Genomic DNA, 16,308 nt, shown 5'->3' with positions numbered 1-16,308 from the left:
GCAGGCGATGGTACAACAGGGGCAGTATCACAAGGGTTTACAAGAGAGTCAAGAGTATTAAATAGAACCCTGGGTTTGCTAATATTCTGGAGATATACTCAGTTTTAGCAGCCTTCATGGCTCTCTGATACTCCATTAGACAGTCCTTTAGAATCCCAAATGAGACATACAACTTATCCTTCTTCCACTTTCTCTCAGCCTGCATGAGCGTCTGAGCACACGGATAGCGTCATTTATCCATGGTCCCGAAGGAGCCCTGGGGTGTTTGCTCCTCAATGGGGCAATAGAGTCTAGGATGCTGGTGCAGGTGGAGTTAAAAAGTGCAACAATCTCCTCTACATTAAGGGCATTATACCCATCCACACTAGAAAGCACAAAGTCATTAAAAGCTGTATGGAAATTCAGCGCAGTGTCTGTGTTTATAGCGCGAAAACGGTGTGCAGGAGGACAAATAGCAACTACAGAGCATGGGACAACAGCAGAAAATAAAACGGGCATATGATCAGAAATGCAAGCACTATCACATATTTATTTTACACAGACACTCAAACCATGAGGAGGTCTAATGTGTGTCCTTTTTCGTGCGTTGGACCAGAGACCCACTGAGTGAGATTGAAAGACTCAATTAGAGACCAGAAGCTTTTAACCAGAGGACTGGATTCACAACAAACATGAATGTTCATATCACCAGTGATTAGAAAATGATCGAAAGCCACCATGGTTTCAGACAAAGTTCTCAAAATCCTGGATAAATGGTAAATGGTAAATGGCTGCTTTTTTATATAGCGCTTTTATCCAAAGCGCTTTACAATTTGTTACTTACATATTACCCATTCACACACAGACGGCGGAGGCAACCATGCAAGGTGCCAACCTGCTCATCGGGAGCAATTAGTGGTCAAGTGTCTTGCTCAAGGACACATCGACACGCTGCCCAGGAGGAGCGGGAATCGAACCGGGAACCTCCGGATTGCCAGACGACTGCTCTATCTCCTGAGTCACTGTTGTATTTTGGTGGACGATAGACAACCGCACACAGCAGGGGAGGAGAGGAATTCAATTCAAAGAGCATTGTGGGGCAAGGACCGATAAGAGGAGTCCAGAGGCTTTAGAGTGGAAGCAGCAGCATGTCCATAAATTACGTCTCCATAATCCAAATCAACGACCCTCCTTCTGCTAAGTGTAGGAAAATAGGGTTTGTTTCTGTACAAAAAGTCAACCTTCTGTCGCAGTTTACTTTCAAGATAATCTACATGGCATTTAAGCCAGATGCCAAGATATTTATATTCTTTAACTCACTCAATAATAGATCCATTCACTTTGTATAATATATGCAAATCATCACCCCCTCCCTGCCCCCACATGTCAGTCAGACAGTCTGACTCCCTATCATTTAAATCACAACTAAAAACCCATCTGTTTAAACTTGCATATCACTATAACCTGTGTCACTGTTCTATACCCCCTGATGTTTGTTTGTTTTGTTATTTTAACTTCACTGTTTTATACTTCCTGTTGTTTGTTTTGTTTTTAACCTCGACTTTTAACTGCCTTGCTTTGTTTTTATGATCTGTAAGGTGACCTTGGGTGTCGTGAAAGGCGCCCCCAAATTAAATGTATTATTATCATTATCACAAACGCTCTAGAGAACAGCATGATCTTTGTTTTGTCTGCATTGAGTACCAGTTTAAGATGAACAAGTGCAGGGTGGCTACGTGGCGTAGTGGGCAAGGCGCTCGCCACGAAATCTGGAGACGCTGGGCTTGCCTGTTCGAGCCCAGCGCTCCACATTTTGCTTTCAGTTTAGCTGGTCGTCCGTACTAATACACATTGGCCGTATTAGGGGGTGGGAAACTGATGGGTGGGGATCGGGCGTTGTGGACAGCGACTCCTACAGGTCGGTTGGTGCGCCTGCGCAGTAGAATCAGGAAGTGTCGAGGGCAGCGTGAGCCTCCCACGCGTTACTCCTCGCCACTGAGAGATCGAGCTGCGCAGGTGAAAAGATGCCACTGCTGTTACCTCAAGTACCGGAGGGGACTTGTGCTATGTATGACTTAGTCCACATTGCAGCCGGCTTGTGGGAGGCAAGAAACAGCGTTCGTGACAGGGGAGGGTTGAATTGGATGTTACGAAATTGGGATGGGAGAAAATATAGAAATGGGAGAAAAAGTGGATAAAAAAAAAGATGAACAAGTGCATTCTGCAAAGTATTAAATGAGAGTTGTTAATTTTTCAACGGCTAGTTGTACAGTCAGCAGCACAATAGACAATAGTGTCATCTGCATAGAGATGAGCCCTACAGCCCTTAAATGCGTGTGTGCGTGCGTTGCAGAGTGAGGATGAGAGAGAGTATTTAGCCACTAATTGGCCTGGCTCTTTAGACTTTCTTTAGACTTACCTGGTTGTGGGGGATGGGGAGCTTGAGAACATAAAGTATATTCTATGTTTCAAAGACTCATATGAGAGAGAGAGGGAGAGAGGAAGGGGGATGTGAAAGAGAGGGTGAGAGATGGAGAGGGAGAGTGAGAGGGCTGGGAGTAGAGTAGGAGAGGGATAGAGAGGATTTGAGCGTCTCTGTTCTCAGTATTAAGCAGCTGCTCCTCTTTGAATGTTCTCTCTCAGCCCACTCACTTTCAACAGCTTTGGAGTGGTGTGTGTTTGCATGCACTTTGTGTGTGTGTGTGTGTGCGCGCACATGTTCATGTACTGTGTGTCTGTGTGTGCACATTTACGTTATTGTGTATAGTTCCTGTTTGTGTGTACTTGTGTGTGTATACTATGCTGGTGTGTGTTTGTTTTTAACTCCACGTCTTCTGGTTTGTTTGCTCTATTATATTTAGTGTGAAGAAATGACAGCTGTTGAATCTCACACTCTCCTCTCTCTCTCCTTCTCTCTTTCATCTATATCCTCTCACTCTCTTCCTCTCTATATTTATCTTGCTCACTGCTTCTCTCACCTCTCTCTCCATCTCCCTCCTTCTCTCTCTTCTCTTCTCTGATAAGGGTTCCTATGGTGTTGTTAAGTTGGCGTACAATGAAGATGACAACACCTACTATGTGAGTTATTTTTACCACACACACAGACTCATCAAACAGACACACACGCACACACGCACACACACACACACACACACACACACACACACACACACACACACACACACACACACACACACACACACACACACACACACACTAACACAAATGCCTTTCACACATGCACTGGACTTAACTGCACATTCATCGTAGGGGCTGTATCTGCGAACACAATTGTTCAAATGATTTACCCTCTTAATTCTGCGTATTGACCAACTGAGCCTGTGTTAGAATACATCAGATCCTTGTTTGCAGAATTCACACAGCGAGTTGATTATTGTAGACTAACCGTGTTCCATACACCACAATGTTGCATACAGATGGCCTTTTCCCACTGATAGTTCAATGAAAACATATGGGTTGTGGATTAAATGTAATCTGTCTTATCTCATTCTCTTCAATTTCATTCCTGACCAACGATAAGACACACAAGGAATTTGAGTCGAGATCAAGATTTGAGCGAGTTTGTGAGGTGCGCCCGATATGTTCCAAAAGTGACGGTGTGGAAGTGCACGCCAAGAGAGAGACTTATCTTAAATGAGTGCTTCTCAGTGTTTTAGCCTGTATGAAACCATTATTAACTGATCATAATTCATATTAACCCTTTCACTACCACACTACCAAAGGCTTAACCCTTTCACTGCGACAATACAGAAGGTTAACCCTTTCACTGCCACACAACAAATGTTAACACTTTCACTACCACCCTACAGAAGGTTAACCCTTTCACTACCACACTACAGATGGTTAACCGTCTGTAGTGTGGTAGTGAAAAGGTTAACCTTCTCTAGTGAAAGGGTTAAATGAGTGCTTCTCACAGTGTTTTAGCCTGTATGAAACCATTATTAAGTGATCATAATTCATATGAATAGTTCAGATTTTGCTCAATAATTCTTTGAAACAGGAGATTTTTTTTAAATCAAGATGGTATGCTGGCCAGTTGGCTCCTCGACTGAGGATGAGAGATATGAAATGCTGTTTGCTCGTCATCCCAAAGTGTTTACATAAATGAACAGTTCATGAGTAATACAAATGTTTTGTATTGATTGTAAACAATTTATATACAGATTCACAGAAGTTCTTTATTTTATTTTAACTTGAAAAAAGTTGAGGCTGCCCTCCTTTTGCAACAATGTCGAGTTATATGTGAGTTGAATAGATGTAAAAAAAAAAAAAATCCCTTTCTGCGCCATGCCCTCGCTCAACCGAGGCACCGCGTCTGTCATGGAGAATCACCTGCTGTGTGCGACATCATGTGTGGAAGGGCAACTCCAGGCAGTGATGCACCTGATTGTCTGGGCATTGTCCACCGTTCATGTGTGAAAGATGCTGCAGGCTCATCAAACGCACACACGCATGCATACACACATACAAGCACTCACACACTCTAACACACACACACACACACACACACACACACACCTTGTCAGCTACTGTACTGCGGCACACAGTGGATGCTCATCATGTTACAGCTAATCATATTAACTATTTAAGTGTGATGTTATGTTAAGCTACAGTTAATTGGAGGTGATGTAATGAGATCTCAGCAGGGGGTAACATCCACCCTGCCTCCAGACAGCTGGTGTAAAGCCATGATCATCTTGGTGGCCTAGTTTATTAACCTTTGATATCCAATCCTGTCTCTCTGTTCTCTCATTTTCTCTCTCTCTCTCTCTCTCTCTCTCTCTCTCTCTCTCTCTCTCTCTCTCTCTCTCTCTCTCTCTCTCTCTCTCTCTCTCTCTCTTTTATTTCTCTCTAGGCGATGAAGGTTTTGTTCCCAAGTAAGTCCCGATCCAGTAGCAGAGCCAGTCTATATAATGAGATGGAGCACTGTTGTGGTTTTGAAAGAGGGGAAATATAGAAGAGAGAGAAAATAATAAAATTGTTACATTTACATTTAGTCATTTAGCTGACACTTTTATCCAAAGTAACTAACAAGTTCTGTATGACAAGTCAGCAGGAAGGGTACAACTGTTACAGCTGAGTAACAATGTTCATCAAACATTGAGTGTTTTTTTTATGTTGAGAAACATTATAATTTACTGTATTTTGAAGTGGAATGTGTTCTTTCTCTATCAAATTAACCATTCTGTGTTGTCAGTAATTTACCAGTGACTTCAAATATAAAAGAAAAACTATGATATGTGTGACAGATTCTTAGATACGTATGAGATAGGCTCTTATTAGTCCCTGTTACAGTATCAAAATGGCAGCAGAGTGAACCAACTTCTCTTAAGACAGACTTTGGCAGCAGTAGTGGTAGTAGTAGCAGTAGTAGTAGTATTAGTAGTAGCAGCAGTAGTAGTAGTAGCAGTAGCAGTAGTATTAGCAGCAGTAGTAGTAGTAGTAGCAGTAGTAGTAGTAGCAGCAGTAGTAGTAGTAGCAGTAGCAGTAGTATTTTTAACTGTGTATATTGCAAGGGTTGAATTATGTATATTATTGCTAATGTGTTTGTACTTGTGTTTTCATCTTTTTTGTACTAGGTACTAGCCCATTATTTCTGGCAGGGGGACTGCCAATGTAAATGTGCCTTTAGGCAACAATTGGGTACATTTACATTATATTTTATAAAATGTTCCTTAATGTATGTTGTCCCTCTAACAAAAAAAACTAAACTAGCAGTATTAGCATTAGTAGTAGCAGCAGTAATAGCAGTAGTAGTATTAGCAGTAGTAGCAGCAGCAGTAGTAGTAGTAGCATCAGCAGTAGTAGTAGTACTAGTAGAAACCTGTATTATCCCTCATGGGGATATGTGTCATTCTTCTCTTCTCTTCTCTTCGTTAGGGAGGCCCCCTCCCCGCGGAGCCAAAGCTGTCCCAGAGGGTCCCCCTCAGCCCAAAGGACCCCTAGAGCGGGTCTACCAAGAGATTGCCATCCTGAAAAAGCTGGATCATCCCAATGTAGTGAAGCTGGTTGAGGTGAGTGGTTGGTTTTTGAAGTGATACAGCCATGGACAGACCTCGCAACACTTGTTGGCGGTGTTTGTGGTGGTGACGTCAGGTAACCCAAATACGGACGCATTCTATGATTCTATAAAACTTTCACAAACTATAATGAATATAACTTACCCTGCGCCATTTTCATTTATGTTTCTTACAAATTAACAATGCTTTATTTGTCCTTTATAGAGCTGATTATCATTAAAATCATAAGTTGTAACAGACGTACGCTAGCGCTGCACTTTTGTTGCCATAATATCTCGGCCAATAACGGCCACGTTATTCAGGTAGGTTCAGGCTGTTCTTCCGGCACCACAGCGCCAGGTTCTCTACCTCTCCCAGGTAGGCTCTCTTGTCGTTTGCAGAGATCAGGCCCACCACAACTGTGTCATCAGCAAACTTGATGATTGTGTTGCTGTTTCGCTGTGCCACACAGTCATGTGTGTACAGCGAGTAGAGGAGGGGGCTCAGAACACAGCCCTGGGGGGCACCTGTGTTGAGAGTGATGGATGAGGAGGTGCAGTTGCCTGCTCTCACCACCTGGGGTCTTCCTGTCAGGAAGTCCAAGACCCACTGGCAGAGGTCGTAGTTCAAGCCCAGGTCTCTGAGCTTGACTACGAGCTTGGAGGGGACTATGGTATTGAATGCTGAGCTGTAGTCAATACATAGCATTCTCACATAGTTCCCCTGCCTCTTGTCCAGGTGTGATGCTGCTGTGTGTAGCACATGGGCTATGGCGTCCTCCGTGGACCTGTTGGGGCGGTATGCAAATTGCAGGGGTCCAAGGTGTTGGGGAGGGAGGAACAGATGTAGCCCTTCACTAGCTTCTCAAAACTACAAAGCAGTCGGGGCGCCTGTACGTTAATGCCAAGCAAGCAGTGCAAAAATGCTTCCGCATTCGTCACCGCACGCTAGTGCGGTAAAGCGCCCTTCTTTTCAGACAAATGCTACCGTGCGTGCACCGGCGGCGGCGGCGTGCTCGCTCAGGTGCGTGCGTGCGCCGGCGTGCTCGCGCGAGGTGCCCGCGCATGCGACACGAGCGGAGCTCAATATATATAAGTCACCGCCCATTATTCAGTATCCAACAAATAGCTCAATTGGCAAGGACACATGGCTGTGGATCCTATGGCTTGTTTGCTGGCGAGTTCGAATCCCATCGAAAATATTTTTTAACGTGATTTTTTTTTAACGTGTATTCTTTCGCCGATTAAGGTTAGGCATTGTTTCGGAGTTGGTTAAGGTTAGAACGGTTAAGTTTAGGCGCTGTTAAGGAGCTGGTTAAGGTTAGAGTTTGTCAAAGAGAATGGCAATATAATTTCTATGGTTAAGGTTAGGCATGGTTAAGGTTAAGGTTAAGGTTAGGCATTGTTTCGGAGTTGGTTAAGGTTAGAACGGTTAAGTTTAGGCGTTGTTAAGGAGCTGGTTAAGGTTAGAGTTTGTCAAAGAGAATGGCAATAGACAGCCTATTTCCGCGAAAATGAAAGGCGCATTACTGCATGCCACTACGGTAAATTTTTGCACTGCTTGCTTGGCATAAAGCTACACGCAGTCGGGGCAATGGCAAGCCGAAAACGGTCGCAAGTGTTGTTACACTTTACAAAGCTAGATGCAGACAACGCTCGCTGCAATATTATATATATATTAACAAATTGTTCTAAATAAATAATAATGATAATAAATTATTTGAAGTTTGGATTTTTTTTTTTACAACTGAGGTAGGTAGATAAAAATTTTTGAGACTAAAGTACAGAAAAAAGGTACTGTTGGGTACCGGTATCGATTCACAGGTACCGGTTAAAATGTGAACAGTACCCAACCCTAATGTCTACACAGGTATGACTTTTGTTTTTGATTTTCCAATTCATTCATCCAATTGAATTTGGTGACAAAGCCGCCAAACGGGATGTTGAGTCATGTCTCAGAAATGCTTTAATGTAATGGCGGCTGGGTGGCGCAGCGGAGATTGCGCTTGTCACCAATGCGAGAGACTCCGGTCTCGAATCTGGGTGTCAGCATTGCCTCCGGCTTGGGCCAGCCGTCATACTAACTCGTTTGGCTGAGTTAGCGGGAGGAAAGTCGATGGGGTGGTAATCTGGCGTTGTGGACAGCGACTCCTACAGGTCAGGGCGCCTGCACAGCAAAAGGCAGGAAGTGGTGAAGGCAGCGTGACCTCCCACACGTTACACTTCACCAATGAGAGTCCGCGCTGTCAGGTGAAAAGAGAGCCGCTGGCTGTCTCCGCATGTGTCGGAGGAAGCATGTGGTAGACCTCAGGGCTCCCTTGACCGACCAGTAGGGGGCACATGCGCACAACGACCAGGTAGGGGAGGGGGGAATTGGCATAACTACTAAATTGGGATGGGAGGAAAAAGCACAGAAAAATTAGGGCGGAGAAATAGAGGATAAAAAAAAAAACGGAAATGCTTTAATGTATCAACCACAGCCGCAGACTGTTTAGGGACCCTCACGTGATCTCTGTCACCAAGTGGCATGTTTGGCATGTGGCCAGTGGCCAACAGTAGGTCCAGAGTTCGAATCTCGACCTGTCCATGTAGTTATTCATTACTATTACGCCCTGTGCACTTCATCCGTTTTTGAAAAACGGTTCCGCTCAAGCCAACTTCACCGCCCTCAATGACGTAATTTTCCTGTGAAAAACACTTAAAATGCTACTCTTCCTACAGATTTTCACCAGTCTGCATGTAACTTTGTTCACATAATCTGTAGACTAATGTCTGCAAAGGTATGCCTGGCCCCCACATCCCTGCTTGCAGGTATATTTTATCATAATATCTTTAGCACTGTAGTTTTTGTGTTCTTGTGTTCCCTGGGTGGCAGAGGTTGTGATTGGCCAGAGCGCTACTGTCCTCACTTTCCCTGTAGTGTAGACTTTCTGTCTTTCTGACTTTTTTTTTTATTTATTTTTTTTTACACACGCACACACGCACGCACGCACGCACGCACACGCACGCACACAGAACAAAATTGTATAACTTCTCTATGGATGCCCCTAGCTTGTTACTCATCTCAGTAGTCTTGTGTAAGAAAGATTTACATGAACAACAGTGTTACTCCCCTCCCCCACAAACACCACCACACAGAGAGGGAGAGAGGACGTTAGTCAGAGGTATGTTTAATACGTTTTAATAAAACCACATTAAAACATATCCTGTGGTTGATTTGAGACATTCAGATAGGGTAGGCTGTAATGATTTTTAACAATATCATGGGAGCATGGCTAATATTGAATCATTTAAAATATTTAGTTAATTTCCTATCGTTTACAATGGTGGCGACAGTGTGTCACCTTGGCAACGATCCATATTTCACTGGTTGATCCATATTTAATACGACACTGGCATAAAACAGATTTACGGAAGGTCCCAGTAGATAAAAAAAAAAAAAAAAAGACATGTAGAAAGACACCATTTGGCACGGTCCTGGAACAGTCGACATGAATTGTAAGCCCTGCAGGTAGAGACTCCATTGTAATGATCCTTGTAGTAGAGAGTGTTTTCAGCTCATATCTCCTCTCTCTCTGCCTTGGCACCAGGTTTTAGACGATCCCAGTGAGGACCATCTGTACATGGGTAAGACAGCCAGACAGCCAAACCTGGCCACACACACACACACACACACACACACACACACACACACACACACACACACACACACACACACACACACACACACACACACACACACACACACACACACACACACACACACACACACACACACACACACACACACACACACACACACACACACACACACACACACACACACACACACACACACACACACACACACACACACACACACACACACACACACACACACACACACACACACACACACACACACACACACACACACACACACACACACACACACACACACACACACACACACACACACACACACACACACACACACACACACACACACACACACACACACACACACACACACACACACACACACACACACACACACACACACACACACACACACACACACACACACACACACACACACACACACACACACACACACACACACACACACACACACACACACACACACACACACACACACACACACACACACACACACACACACACACACACACACACACACACACACACACACACACACACACACACACACACACACACACACACACACACACACACACACACACACACACACACACAAACATACATTCACAAATAAACATACAATACACACAAACATACAAACACATGTACACACAGCATATGCACACGCACACACACACACACACACACATGCACACACATGCACACACACATTAAATCATCCATGCAGAAAGGGTCACATTCAAGTAATTTTAAAAGGCCAACGTAGTTTTTCCACAAACGCACACGCACAATCTTAGCCCACGGTTAGCTATAGTCCTACAGTATGTTAAGAGCTGACACTTCCACGCTGCATCAATCATCCCTGTACAGTCCAGGCTAACTCTTTAATGGGTTCAATCAATAAGGGATCATTAGTATTTCATGACAGCTACAGTACATGTTTGAAGTCAGGGATAGTGTAGTTATACCTGACCAGGGTTGGGTGATATGGAAGATGTTCAGATTATTATTATTGTTATATCTATATACAGTATATGACACTATCTGTTCACATTTTTTAAATCACATCTTAAATAATACAATGTTCATCACATTGAACTGCGTGGCAATGTAGAACGTTATATCAAATACAAACGTAAATGTTTCCCTCAGATCTTAATTTATCAGAGATATTTGCTTGCTATCATTAATGTAGACAAATGAAACATAATTGTAATCCCTGATCATAATGTCCATCACATTGTGACCCCATTGAAAGAGGCTAGACGATGATATTGAGTTATTGACCAGTCCTACTGCAGGATGCAGTTGGCCCCGGTCTAGGAACAGTATAGACGGTATTTATCAAGAGAAGGAGTACTGACCTAGGATCAGACTGCTCTGGTCACATGACGATAACACACCTCACTATGACTGGTCTCAGATCATCTTGGATATCATGTTCTGCAGCACTAACCCTCTCTGTGTCTCTCCCACAGTGTTTGAGCTGGTGAAACAAGGGTGAGTTAAGCCTCTCGTTACTCAATGTAAAGCTGGAATCGGCTCAATCACGTTAAGTACTGACGGCTAATTCTCTTGTGTGTGTGTACTTAAGTGTTTGTATTCCTGGATGTTTTTGTGTGTGTGTGCGTGTGTGTGCGTGTGTGTGTGCGTGTGTGTGTGTGTGAGATCAGTGCTGTGATGGAGGTGCCTACAGACAAACCTCTCACTGAGGACCAGGCTCGCTTCTACTTCCAGGACCTTCTCAGGGGAATCGAGTTCTGTGAGTCTTCCTTCCTTCTTTCTAGACCACCAATAACTCCTAGCCACGGGGTCACAGGGTAGATTACATGTGTTCAGTAGGAACCTCTGGGGGCTGAGGATGGGAACCTTTCTCCAGGCTACGGTATCTTTGTGGGTTGCAGATATAAATGTCAAGGCATGACATGAAACTAACTGATCAACTGTGCGAGGTTCACCAGACGTTCTTAGGTTGTTATTCAGAGGTTCACCAGACGTTCTTAGGTTCTTATTCAGAGGTTCTTATTTAGAGGTTTACCAGACATTCTTAGGTTCTTATTCAGAGGTTCTTAGGTTGTTATTCAGAGGATAACCAGACGTTCTTAGGTTCTTATTCAGAGGTTCATCAGATGTTCTCTAGGCAGCCTATAGCTAGCTATGACTGGGAACCACTGCTCTAGACAGCCTATAGCTAGCTAAGGGTGAGGACCATTGGCGTCAGTTGCTCATATGGGGCCTGGGTGCAGGAATTGTCTGGCCACCCTATTGATATCCTTTCATAAGCCTAGTATCTCAGCTCCATGTCCTAGTCCTGTATTGGTGTTTGAAGTATTCCTCCATAGCAGAGGAGGGCAGAGAGGGAAGGATATGTGTACCCTAGGGGTTTTAAAATTCTCTCTCTCTCTCTCTCTCTCTCTCTCTCTCTCTCTCTCTCTCTCTCTCTCTCTCTCTCTCTCTCTCTTATTTTAATTTTTTTTTAATTGATCTTTTCCCCCCTCCTTTTTCCTCAGATTTTCTCCCATCCCAATGTTAGTCGTTATGCCAATTCCCAATCCCCTTCCTGGTCGCTGCGCACTTACCCCCCACAGTCGGTCTGGGAGAGTGGAGGCTACCACGTGCTTCCTCCGACACACGTCTAGCCAATCAACCGCTTCTTTTCACCTGGCAGCGCGGACTCTCACTGAGATGGTGTAACGTGTGGAAGGATCACACTACCCCCCTTAGATCCTATCCGCGCTGAGCAGGCGCCCCGACCGAACTGTAGGAGTCGCTGTTTACAACGACCCGGACCCACCCCGCCAGCTTTCCCACCCTCTAATACAGCCAATTGTATTAGTGTGAACGGCCAGCCAAGCTGGTGACAACGCCGGAGCTGTGAGCTGGATTCGAACAGGCGAATCCAGCGTCTCCGGTGTTGGTGACGAACGCAATCTCTGCTACGCCACCTGACCGCGCCCTCTCTTTCTCTTATTAAACACCAAACTGTTTCTTTTCAAAGGTCATGTCTCATAATCTGGGAAGCATTTTTTTATCAAATCAATTTAGTCACATTTCTAATTGGTGAACATTTTGATGTGAGATGATCTGCTCTGACTTTGTACCGCTAGCACTACGGACCATGTCTTCTCCTCTCTTCCTGTCCTCTCCTCCTTTCTCCTTTACATTCCCCCTCTTTCTCTCTCCTCTCCTCTTTTCTCTCTCCTCTTTCTCCTCTGTCTTCTCTTTCTCATCTCCTCTCTCCCTGCCCTCTTCTCTTTTCTCCTCTTTGCTCTATTACATTCCTATTATCTTCCTCTCCTCTCCTATCCTCTCCTGTACATGCATCATGTATACCGTACGTAATGATGTGTGTGTCTCTTCCCTCCTGAATGTTTCCCAGTGCATTACCAGAGGATCATCCACAGGGACATCAAGCCATCCAACCTGCTGGTAGGAGAGGACGGCCACATCAAGATCGCAGACTTCGGCGTCAGTAACCAGTTCGAAGGGGCTGACGCTCTGCTGACGAGCACCGTGGGAACGCCCGCCTTCCTCGCCCCCGAGGCGCTCTCCGAGACCAGGAAGAACTTCTCCGGAAAGGTAAACAAGCGGATACTGTCTGTGACATGAATCACATGATACACACTAGGGCTGACCCCGACTAAGGATTTGTATAGTCGACTTTGATTGGCCGAAATTTGCAGATAGTCGACTGGTAGTCGACTACCCCCCCGAATGCAAAACAATAAATGAAGAAGTTGACTGAAGGCTTCTTCTCCTCTGCGAAAGCATGCAATTGGTCCACTGATGGATACATCTTGATATGTCTAGTGTGTGAAATTCTCTTTCAGTGCCTCTGTGCCCGTTTTCTTAGGCAGTTAGCCTCGATGGTATGTGCACCATTAGCGTTAGCCACGCTTCTAGGCCTCTTTGCTTTTGGAAAGAATGATTACAAAAAATTATAAAAAAAAGTGTATAAAAAAGAAAATAATAATTGCATTCGACTAAGAGGTTGGCAGTCGACTACAGCTCCTTTCGATCGATTAGTCGACTATTCGACTAGTCGAGGTCAGCCCTAATACACACACTCGCACACACATTTCAGTCTCCTAGGGCAAAAACTGTGGCCTCTAGAGGGTGGGGACACTTTTGTGGACCAAGCAACATAGCTATAGAGCTGCTGGTCACAGCTAAAGAATACAGCAGACAGAAGTCTGTCTTCGTTGTATAAATGGTTTCCCTGGACTTCTGTTGCTAGGGAACAGTTTGAACCCAAGTGTATTTTCCCGTCAGTTATTGCTTTAGCATTTAGGAAATAGACGTGGGTCCATTTGGAATGTTTCATGGTGTCAAGTTGAAACCGTCTATACATTATTACATACAATTCCCCTGTGGTGTTTCAGCTTTATGTGCAGATTAAATAAAAGATCATCTGTTTATAATAAATGGCCTGATTTTGGTTGCTGAACCAAATGCCCACTTTACCTTTTAGAGTGTTTTTACTGCAGTTAAATAGCGCCCTCTGGAGTTATCGCAGTGAAATGCAGGCCCTTCATTCTTTGAAATTTATTAATTTGATTGGTGTACAGTTTCTTTTTTAACCCTAATGTTCCCCTCCTGGTGTTTTGCAGGCTCTGGATGTCTGGGCCATGGGTGTGACACTGTACTGTTTTGTCTTCGGAGTGGTGAGTCCTTATCACTCATGTGCAACAGATAATTATCTTCAGTTCATTTAGAGTTTATTATCTTTTTCACCGTTAATTCTCTTGATATACAGAGCCAGGTACTTTTCAGCGTGGCAGCCATGTTGGCTCCATATCCTGCTCAGGATGCCGACTGAGTGCATTTTAACTCTATGCAAGAGCTGGCGTTTAGAATGTTAGGTATTTAAAAAATGGCGGCCTTAAGTTAAGATAACATAAGTGAAAACGTTGTCAACACCACTACACAGCCATTGTTTAGAAATTTTTAGAAAACATAAATGGACAATCAAATATATAGATTATAAGAAATATAACAAAATAAGGAGATAAAAGAGGTAGAAACACACGTTTTAAGCAGTGGATTCCCATGTGCGTACTGACATATCTCCAGGAGCCTACAGATGTAAACAGAGTTCTATACACTGTAACGGAGGAAATCTTTTAGCCAACACTGTAGTTGTAGAGAAGTGGCAGCAACATGGCAGCCAGAGTATAGCCTGTCTCCACTCTGCTGATCACCGGCTCTGCTTGTTGAATCTCCAGTGTCCGTTTATGGATGAGCGTATTCTCAGTCTGCATCAGAAGATCAAGACCCAGCCTGTTGAGCTGCCTGAACAGTAAGTACAACTCGGTTCATTCAATGGGTAGACTAGAGCAAGGCACTAACACTGTCAGGGTTAGAGGTTTGATTCCCCCGTGTAAAGCAAGGCACTAACACTGTCAGGGTTAGAGGTTTGATTCCCCGTGTAAAGCAAGGCACTAACACTGTGATGGTTAGAGGTTTGATTCCCCTGTGTAGCTCAATGGGTAGAGCAAGGCACTAACACTGTCAGGGTTAGAGGTTTGATTCCCATGTGTAGCTCAATGGGTAGAGCAAGGCACTAACACTGTCAGGGTTAGAGGTTTGATTCCCCTGTGTAGCTCAATGGGTAGAGCAAGGCACTAACACTGTCAGGGTTAGAGGTTTGATTCCCACTGGGGTGAACCATACATAAAAAGTATGTAAGGCACTTTGGATCAAACCAGCCACCAGATGGCATTTTATGCAAGTTGTGATTTATTTCTTGTGTTTGTGTGTAGTTCTCTTACAGCTTCCCAATGTAGAACTGCATGTTTATTGATTGATTTAATTTTTTTTATTCACACTATAATGATATATTACATAATATATACAAACTCACCAGGAGACACCATATGTCGGGGGTCATGGTCAAAAGGATGAACACAGGAAAGCATGGGCAGGACCAGGGAGGAAATGTATCCAAACACCTGTGTTGACATTCAGGAGCTGTTGTTGTTGTTGTTATTGGGGCTTTAACCCGGCGGGTTCCTCTTGCTGTTCCCCACAGCGCTGACATCTCAGAGGACCTGAAAGACCTGCTGCTGAAGATGTTGGACAAGAACCCAGAGACCAGGATATCAGTCCCACAGATTAAGGTCTGCTTCATACACCTGTAGCTTTAAAGGAACACAAGGAAATTAGCTTATTTGCCATCGTCCGACAAGAAAATAGGTACCTTTCTCATCTCTGTGCGCGCAGTGCAGAGAGAGAGAGAGAGTGACCTGCAGTGCGCTAGCTAGCTTACACAATGACTGGAAGTGGATAGGGACCATTAGCCTACCATCAAAAGTAACAAAATACACTTTCCAACAACTCCAAACAATGTCTTATTTACATGTTGTGATTTGTGTATAAATAGTGATAGAGGTATAAATAGATACACTATGTAGTAGTGGGTCATACTGAGTAGGTAAGGGATATATACAGATATACCGTAATTCCTCTAATAGTAACCGGGTCTCAAATACAAGCCGGGTCTCTATTAATGGCCGGGTGCGCTCTTGAGCTAAGCAATTATAAGCCGGCCTCCTAATACAAGCCGGGTTACTAATATACTGAGCTGCATACTGAGCTAGTACCTTGATTTCACTTTGAAAACGTTGAAATGACCAGTGACCACCTGT

The 16,308-nt window shown here is 44.1% G+C and overlaps 1 protein-coding gene across 1 annotated transcript in view; it reads left to right on the top strand.

The window, feature by feature from the left end:
* camkk2 (calcium/calmodulin-dependent protein kinase kinase 2) overlaps positions 1–16,308 on the top strand; it is an 87,839-nt gene that overhangs the window by 61,422 nt on the left and 10,109 nt on the right. Inside the window, exons 5-14 of the mRNA XM_084324981.1 lie at positions 3,004–3,057; positions 5,580–5,616; positions 5,881–6,014; positions 9,589–9,625; positions 11,140–11,161; positions 11,335–11,423; positions 13,041–13,240; positions 14,272–14,325; positions 14,887–14,960; positions 15,693–15,780. Of these exons, the coding sequence (XP_084181107.1) occupies positions 3,004–3,057; positions 5,580–5,616; positions 5,881–6,014; positions 9,589–9,625; positions 11,140–11,161; positions 11,335–11,423; positions 13,041–13,240; positions 14,272–14,325; positions 14,887–14,960; positions 15,693–15,780 (789 nt within the window). The remainder of the gene's footprint in view (positions 1–3,003; positions 3,058–5,579; positions 5,617–5,880; positions 6,015–9,588; positions 9,626–11,139; positions 11,162–11,334; positions 11,424–13,040; positions 13,241–14,271; positions 14,326–14,886; positions 14,961–15,692; positions 15,781–16,308) is intronic.

This window comes from Notolepis coatsorum, assembly GCF_963971535.1.
Source record: "Notolepis coatsorum genome assembly, chromosome: 11".
In the NCBI taxonomy this organism is placed as follows: Eukaryota; Metazoa; Chordata; class Actinopteri; order Aulopiformes; family Paralepididae; genus Notolepis; species Notolepis coatsorum.
This window is presented reverse-complemented; position numbering and strand designations above follow the sequence as displayed.